Source organism: Fundulus heteroclitus, chromosome 14, assembly GCF_011125445.2.
Source record: "Fundulus heteroclitus isolate FHET01 chromosome 14, MU-UCD_Fhet_4.1, whole genome shotgun sequence".
Classification (NCBI taxonomy): domain Eukaryota; kingdom Metazoa; phylum Chordata; class Actinopteri; order Cyprinodontiformes; family Fundulidae; genus Fundulus; species Fundulus heteroclitus.
This window is the reverse complement of record NC_046374.1, coordinates 24,916,587-24,925,991: the sequence shown is the minus strand read 5'-3', so window position 1 is coordinate 24,925,991 and position 9,405 is coordinate 24,916,587. Positions and strand designations below refer to the sequence as shown.

Sequence of the window (9,405 nt, the reverse complement as noted above, 5' to 3'; positions counted from 1 at the left end):
ATCTATCTATCTATCTATCTATCTATCTATCTATCTATCTATCTATCTATCTATCTATCTATCTATCTATCTATCTATCTATCTATCTATCTATCTATCTATCTATCTATCTATCTATCTATCTATCTATCTATCTATCTATCTATCTATCTATCTATCTCTAAAAAATTATATATATATGTAATTATTATTACTTTTTTATCAATATGGGATGACTGACAAAAACAGCTGTGCCCCAAGAAGACAATGTTTAATTTGGACCTATTTTGCACAAATGCAGAGTTTTGCACATGGTTTGAGCTATAAGGAGCTCTATTCTGAGGGAATTGAGGAATCAACAAAGGGTTAGAATCCCTTAAAAATAGCCCTAAAATTACATGCAGTAAAATACATAACATGAGCAAATTCAAGACACTGTAAATAATTATAGGCATGTGCGACTGCATCAACCCAAATAATGCAGTTAATCTGTTCTGTAACAGGATGAAACCTGAAGTCGGGAAATTTTCCTCTGAATCAAACGATCTCATGGGTCGGCCACTACCTGAACAGGCACAGACTGCTGTAGACACCTGTTTGAAATTCATAATGAAGAGCCAGGGGAGAGGACCACACACACACACACACACACACACACACACACACACACACACACACACACACACACACACACACACACACACACACACACGCTGCTGGCCCGTTCTTGGCTGAGACTCTGAGCCGAGTCGCGGGTCAGACGAAGGCTAAGAATAAACTAACCCTGCTGAGAGCAACCCTTCATCTCACACGCCACACAGTTCACTATTCCTTTTACCCTTTCCACAGAGACACACACACACACCCTCCTATTAATGCAAAACACCCTGAGAGGGTTCAGAGGACACAAAGTTAGAGCTCAACGGTGAAAACTAAGACGCCAGGGATAGATAAAAGCAGCCCTAATTGACCAAGCACAGAGAGAATTAATTACGCCCTGCAGGGTAAAATAGGGTCACCTGGTGCATAAGTACTGATACACACCTAGGTTCACAATGAATGACCCTTAATAATAATAATAAAAAAAAAAAAACAGTCTCCCAGCCGCACCGCAGGTCACCCACGGAGTCGCTTCTGGTGTCAAGCTGTGACATTTACCTCATGATAGTCGCAGAAACTGCTGCTTTTTAAAGGCCACTAAAAGCAAAAATCAGCGTCTGCCGAACCCTCGAATAAACTGGCAGCACCACGCTGCGTCCGTGCGAGAGCGTCTCTTTAAGGCCTCGAAAAAGGGTCGAGGTTTCAAGCTGCGCGCAGTTTACCGCGGAGAGATGTCATCATCAGGGTCGAGCTCTTCCTGCTTTGATGATGCAGAGCTGATTTCTTCACCCTGAGCGCGAACTTGTCACGGCAAAAACGAACATTTCCTCAATGTTTTACACTGGCTGTGTGCGCGCATCCTTCAGGAGGCAGACATCTCCTTGTGTCATTGTGCTGAGAGGAGCCCGACCTTTGACCTGTGACAACAACATGTTTTCTTTGACGCGGCGGGGGGATCTTTGTCACCGCTGCTCGTTTTGACCCACGGTCCCTGTGAGGCGAAATATCAAAGATGGCTCCCTACTCTCCTTCGTATCTGGAGTACAACAGCTGAAGGGCACCATGAATTAAACTGTTTTGGTCTCAAAATAAATTCCTGCAACCCACAAAAGAAAAGATGCGTCACTGACTTTGAAACGTAAAGAAAATATTCACATGCCCGCAATGCGCTCACATTTTATCACATTAAACAACTTAAATGTGTATGACAATGTTGTGTGATGGACCAGCACAAAGCAGTGCAGGGATGTGAAGAGGAACAAAAAAATGCATTGGTTAAAATAAAGCAATAATCTGAAAAGAGTTTGTAGAGTCTTGTATTTATTTTCAGCCCCCTTTTACTTTGTTACCCTTAAATGAAATTCAGTGTATGAGTTGCCTTCAGAAGGACCTCACACATGTCACTAGTTGGTCTATTGTTGTTTTATCACATAATATATATATATATATATATATATATATATATATATATATATATATATATATATATATATATATATATATATATATAACATATAGAGGGATTTATTTTGGAGAAAATTGGTGGGAGCTAATTTAATAACGGATTTACGGAGGAAAGGTTCGCTGTGTTCCACAATGGAAAATTTATTTCCATTTGTAATTCTTTCTCTTTTATATTCCTAATTATGCATGACTTTGTGTTGGTCTGCAAATCCACATTAAACACAACACTGTTTCCAAACACTGTAAAGGGGACACTGTGGACCAAGCAAGCAGCAATTGCTGCAAAGAGGGATTGCTGCAAAGCCATCAACAATGCAGACGACTGTCCACTGTGGCTCTACGCTCCTTCAGGAGGAGTGAATGCTGCTTGGAGAGACTTGATGTTATCTACTGGGTTTCCTTAAATAATAAACTTTTTACCAATCTGCATAATTTAATTGAATTTGACTTTGTAAAGATGACATGTATCATGAATTGTTCGCTATATAAATAAAATGTTATTGAATTAAATAGACTGCGATGGACTGGCGACATGTTCAGGGTGTACCCCGCCTCTCGTCCATTGACAGCTAAAGATAAGCACCAGCACCCCTCGCAACCCCAATAGGGATAAGCGTGTTGGAAGATGGATGGATGAATTAAATAGAGCCCTGCATGCACCACCCCCACTTCACACCTACTCTCTCACACTGCTCTCTGGCTGCAGAGCCCTTGGAGCTGTTCTCCATCCGTCCTGCATCTCCTGGCAAAAGTGCCCCTTTGCTCTGAACCTGCAGAGTTAGACCTGAGATAATATCGAAGTAGGTACTTTGAGTCTCGCTTCGGCAGCTGGAAACCAAAAGAAGTGAACAATACTGTTTGTTTAGTCCTATAAAGTCATGCAATCTTTTTGCATTGTGTCACTTTGTGGATGTTTGTAAGGAGATCAAGCCAAATGTCTGCTGAATGTGTGCCATTGATCCTTTCCAGATTATGTTTTCAATGTAAATATGCTTTTACAGCCTACGGTCATTGACAACAGGCATCTGCAATAGTGTAACATACATTTTCTTCTTCGCGGGTCTATTCTAGCTCTATTTTAGCTGACTACATGGCTAATGGTTGTTGACAAATTACTATTAAGTTGCTAAAACGGGAAATGTTGTAAACAAAGCAGCTACACAGACTGATTGAAGGCAGTTTAAAAAGGATGAAGGAATAGTCCCTTTTCATCTGAGTCAAGAACCGGAGAGAGAGAGAGAGAGAAAATCACATCAGAAAATAGCAGCAGCGGGAGGAGAAGAGATGAGGCAGGAGGTGTTAGAGAGAAGAGGGTGAGGAGGAAAATATGACAGTGTAAATATGCAAAGGTTAAAGGCACAGAGGGGAAAAATGCAAATGAGGAAAAGTTACAAAATGACAGCAAGGTTGAGGTAAAGGTGGAGGAGAGAAGGAAAGGGAGGGAGACTGAGACAATGTGCTCTGAAAGGCAGAAAATCTGAAAATAAACGACTACAGGGGAGAAAGCAGGAAGCTAGGCAGGAAGAAATTAAAAAATGGTTAAGGAAATAATAAGAACAGGAAAAATTGTAGGGAAAAAAATAAAATTAAAAATAAGAAATATTATAGAAATTAAAAAGGGGAAAAGCAAAAAGAAAAACACAAAGAAAAATACGAAAATATAAACAAAAAAGGGGCTAAGAAATAATATCTCAAAGGAATATCAAAAAGATCTGATCTCATCTTGTGTGATGTGCTTTGACTCTACCATTTCCTGTGTGCTCAGCCAGCTGGACTCATCTGTTTGCTTCACTGAAGAAAGTTGCCTGTGTCTACGTGCTGCACATGTCTGTTTCCCCGTGAGTTCAAGCGCTCGCTCTGCCCGTTCTGGTGGTTCCCCGGTCCATCCTTGGCTGCCTGCACCTTCAGCCAGCCTGCATCTGGTCAGGTCTGGTTCAGCCATTATTGATCTGGTCAAGTTTGGTTCAGCCATTATTGATCTGGTCAAGTTTGGTTGAGCCATTAATCATCTGGCCAAGTTTGGTTCAGCCATTATTGATCTGGTCAAGTTTGGTTCAGCCATTATTGATCTGGTTCAGCCATTATTTGTCTGGATCAGCCATTAATCATCTGGCCAAGTCTGGATCAGCCTGCATCTGGCTAAGTCTGGTTCAGCCATTATTGATCTGGTCAAGTTTGGTTCAGCCATTATTGATCTGGTCAAGTTTGGTTCAGCCATTATTGATCTGGTCAAGTTTGGTTCAGCCATTATTGATCTGGTCAAGTTTGGTTGAGCCATTAATCATCTGGCCAAGTTTGGTTCAGCCATTATTGATCTGGTCAAGTTTGGTTCAGCCATTATTGATCTGGTTCAGCCATTATTTGTCTGGATCAGCCATTAATCATCTGGCCAAGTCTGGATCAGCCATTAATCATCTGGCCAAGTCTGGATCAGCCTGCATCTGGCTAAGTCTGGTTCAGCCATTATTGATCTGGTCAAGTTTGGTTCAGCCATTATTGATCTGGTCAAGTTTGGTTCAGCCATTATTGATCTGGTCAAGTTTGGTTGAGCCATTAATCATCTGGCCAAGTTTGGTTCAGCCATTATTGATCTGGTCAAGTTTGGTTCAGCCATTATTGATCTGGTTCAGCCATTATTTGTCTGGATCAGCCATTAATCATCTGGCCAAGTCTGGATCAGCCTGCATCTGGCTAAGTCTGGTTCAGCCATTATTGATCTGGTCAAGTTTGGTTCAGCCATTATTCGTCTGGATCAGCCATTATTTGTCTGGTCATGCCTGATTCTGCTTGCCTGCCTTCATCTGCCATGACTCGTCTCCTTCAATAAACCTTTTAAAACGTGACTCTGTGTTTGGCTGAATATCGGGTTCACCAGCACTATCCATTACATTTATGGCCAAATAAAAAGACATATATAGAGGATAAATAAATTGTATATATTTGCAAGGATAATCAACTATTATGTATCAGTGTCTTATTTATAGGGCGTTAGAAAGAATTAGGCCATAGTAAATTGGCCTTAATATGCATTCCATACTATGGCGCATGCATTTCAATCACCACATAAAACAGCCTATTCTTGAGTCAACCACACCAGCGCCGCTCATTATATCACTGCTACAGAAACAACACAGCTACAATTCACAACATCGCTCAACGACTATCGTCGCACCAGCAATGGCCCGATGATAAAATCCCATAACCTGATATGCAGGCATCTAGCTTCAGGGAGTTTGGATGGCGAAAGTGAAACTTCAGCCATTAATTCAACTGATAACCATGTAGGGGCACCTCAAGACTATATTTCATTCCCAAAAAGGTCAGGTGAGCCTTTATCATGAATATAATATGTAAAACAAGATGACGATGTTACAGAAAAGTATCATAACCAGTAAAAACGTGTGAATGTGAATTTAACCCCAATCCAGCAGGTGCACATCAGAATCGTCACTCATACCTCAGCAACATCACAAGACGGGGAAAAATTTCTCCTGAGCTTTAAGTCTGGTTCGTATCAGCGTACAGAAAAACTCTTTAAAGGCGTTCAAAAAAGATCGATACTAATGGCGGTTTTACGGCACATTAAACCCTAAATCTGGTGCTTAGACCTACAGTGTGCATCAGTGGAGGGACGGAACAAGTAAAAATATGCACTTGGGATTTCAGGGTAATACTGGAGCTTAAAACAGCAAAACACGGAAATCCGAGACGAACATGAAAGAAGATGAGCAGCTAAACAGAAAGAGCTTACTAGAGAGACTACTGAAGGGATGAATCGATATGCTGCTGAGGTCTCCACTCCAGGCATTCCTCTCTCTCTCTCAGTTTACTCCCACTCCTTTACATGAAAACAGCAGAATATTGATCCTTCTTTTATCCTTGACTATCAACCCACCGCTCAAGCTCTCCTAAGCGGCACCTAGCTTTGAAGCTAAATGTACTCTTCCTCCACTCCATGGCAGTTCATCGGAGGATGAGCCAAACAATGAGCAGAACAAATGAAGCCAGACTCATTACGTATTACAGTTGGACTACAGATGGTCTTAAACCTCTAATTAAAACCGTTCCTGTATGTATGCGTTTGATTTTGAACATTAACTTGTTGATCTTTGGAGTGAAATAATCAAATTAGAGTTCTTAACTACAGGAGATAAATGTGTTTTTTTAGCAAGAGTGGGAGCAGTTAACCCAGCAGATACGTCTCTGCACATTTACCGCAGCGGTAATTTAAAAGTAAGCTGAAATTAAAAGAATTACATTCTCGTTACACCGACGAGCTGCTATTAATCAGGTTCACTGCATTTTTTTTCTGCTGCAGTCCAGATTTGAATCAGAGGAAATATCTTGGATTGATGTAAAGTAAGGGGTTTAGAGCGTGTTGCTCTAAGCAGGTACTGAGCTCTGTTGGTGCTCATTAAGCTGCTAGGATGCATCGTGCAAAGACCGACACAGATTTCTAATCCAAGGTGTACCAGCAAATCAAATTTCTTTGTATAAATACTTTTGATTCTGTGAGATCGTGATCCCAGCCGATGCCTTAACGTGACGCGCTGAATAATATTGTGATTTTTTTTATCTCTCAGAAGAAATGAAAAGAACAAAAAGCTGCCATAAAGACATAGGAGATAAAGGAAAGCAGCTAAAAATGCACCCAAAAATGATATTCGGGGCATGTTCTGTCATTTTCTTATAAGATTGTTGCCAAACAGGAAGAGCACAAGGCTGGACCCTTAAAGCACATTAGTTTTTATAACCATTACGTAGATAAAAAAAATGTCTTTAAAGAAACCACGACGAGTCATTTCAACACTTTCTCCAAATCCAGTGTGAATTTTATCCTGTACAACTATGAAACACATACAAGTGTTGGAGTAAAACAAAAACGAACAATAAAAAACACCAATCAAAGCATCTTTTTATTCAGAATCAGCTTTCAGTCCTCTTTGGTAGGATATCTGTCTATATTTGCTCTCTCTCTGCCTTGCAGAAGCTCTCCAAACCTCTCACATTAACAGGTGATCTATTGTCTGCATGGGGCACCACAGATATTCTCACAGATTTAGTTCGGGACTCGGGCCCATTTCTTTAAGGAATGATGTTCTTCAATCATTTACTTATTATGTATTCTAACAAATGTGTTTTTTTAGTTGTATTGAACAGGATATGTCTTAATACAGATTGTAACGAGGCCCTGTACTTTGTTTATATCAACTGGATTTAAATATAACCACAGAATGAACAAAATTGCACAAAAACTAAAAAAAAAACAACAACATCTAAAAGTAATTATTATGTAAAACCGTGCAGTTAGAGCTGTAAAAGAGGAATGTGCTTCTTCTAGATTCAGGTTATACCACAACATGTTCAATACAGTCTTTCTCTGTAGTGACTAATCCTGCGTAAAATGACAACCTGAAGCAACAGAATATATTTAAGTATGTAAGTATATATTACTATACTTTGATATATATTAATATGCCTATATTAGTATAAGTATATTAAAAAACAAACAAAGTATTATTGTTTTGCTGTTAAACAGCTTCCACATCAAGTAGAGATTGTTAATTAGAGCACAGCACATACAGTATAAATAATTGCAGGTATTATGTATGTAAATGAGGTGAATTTGCAATAATATTTTGCATAACTCCAAACACTAGATGGCGACCAAGAGTCTTGGATATGATCTTTGTACGTATTGAATATTCATCGACAGTAGATGTCAGGATCTTTGTGTTTCTTCCTGTCTGTATTCTGTAGTTGCTGATATTTTAGTTCATACATCTATGGGTTAGATTATTTTTAGTTCATTCTAGGTAATTTTTTTTTAATTCCATGGTCTCTTACCTTTTTCAACACATTCCTCTGTAGTTAAGCTCTCTGGTTTTCACTACTCTTCGCTGGTTTCCTATGTTGATTTAATGCTCCCCGATTCTCTGCCTGTTTTCGTTTCTTTTTTTGCGGATGTCCCTTTTGGTTTATTTTCCTGCCCTGTTCCTCAAGCCAGCTGTAAGATGTTGTTTGGTATTTCAATATTAAAACCTGCACTTTCCAGTTTGTCTGCATTTGGGATCATCCTAAACCAAAACATGACAGTGGACATTTTTTTTATATGCTAGGCTGTGGGAGAGTTTGAAAACTCATGTTGATGCAAGAAACGGCTCATGAAAAGACCCAAGCTAACATAGTCACAGCTTTAGCCCATGATAATGTAAAAACATACCCTTTATTTACAACAAATCCAGAAGGTACTGTTAAATAAGGTTATTTCAGCTCTAAATAGTTGTTTTCCCCTAAATAAATCGACTTAACGAACCTCTCTGAGGAGTGGCTATCCCTTATCTTTAACTGGGCTTGTTGAGCCTTCAGAAACACGCCTTTGACCTATTCCTCAATTTATTTCCAACTAATTTTCATTGAAATAGCTCAACCTGAAAACCAGAAACCCTTTTTAAGATTCTTCATATGAAAGAAGAAGCCCTCAGAGAAACAGCTTTAGAACAATTTGAACAACAAAGCAGAGGAGCACTCAGGTACGCACAAAGTCAATATATTTGGGATTCCTCTCAAGGAAGTTTAGAGATTTCATGCGATCTTGTCAAGAAAACTGATTCCCTAAACAAAAAAGCTCTTTCCTTTAAACAAATACTGCTGCTCATAATGAGAAAACACATGCTTACAAGTAGGAACTAAACTTTAATGCCTTACGGAAGCAAGAATCAGCCAAGATGTTCTTAGTCCTGCATGTAAAAGTCAAACCAAACTAATCCACATACACTCGTGGACACACAAACAGGGAGTGGGAACTTTATGGGCCCCACGAGGCCCGAGGAAACTGCAGTCCCAACTGCTTTATGTACTGGTCAATTTAACACTGCTAACATCAGCACATTAAAAATGCATGCGCCCAAGGACGCTGGAGCAACTCTGAGCGTGTGCAAGTGTTTAATCACGACTAGCGTACCATAAAAAGCAGGATTAATACACTGATAACCAGCTTGTAAGGGGAAAACATTCCGTTGAATTTAGGATTAACAAGTAAAATGAATCAGTACTAACAGAGCAGATTTCATGTACTCACATGGTCTCATCATTCTGAAACTCCAGCTTTCCAGTAGCCATTTCGTAGTCCTCCCCTCCTTTAGCTGTCCCATCCACGGTCCGATAAGGGACGGCTACCAGACCTCGGGCCCCTGAGGTCCGGAGAACCTTCACCTCCATCACGCCAACGCTTTCACTCACCCTCTGACTGGCTCCCTCGAACGTAAAGATGCCTGGAGAAAAGATGGAGACTGATAAATGCCTCCGCTCTCCTCGGGTTGGTCTCCAAGTTGCATGATGGAGTGTGTGTGTATAGAGGAA

General features: G+C 40.1%; 1 protein-coding gene across 2 annotated transcripts in view; it reads right to left on the bottom strand.

Annotated features, from left to right (window-relative positions):
- The window catches only part of LOC105926440 (sodium/calcium exchanger 1), a 138,689-nt gene that overhangs the window by 42,843 nt on the left and 86,441 nt on the right, over nt 1–9,405 (bottom strand). For both annotated transcript variants that reach the window (XM_012862755.3, XM_012862766.3), the window contains exon 11: nt 9,125–9,317. In XM_012862755.3, coding sequence (XP_012718209.2) covers nt 9,125–9,317 — 193 coding nt within the window. The remainder of the gene's footprint in view (nt 1–9,124; nt 9,318–9,405) is intronic.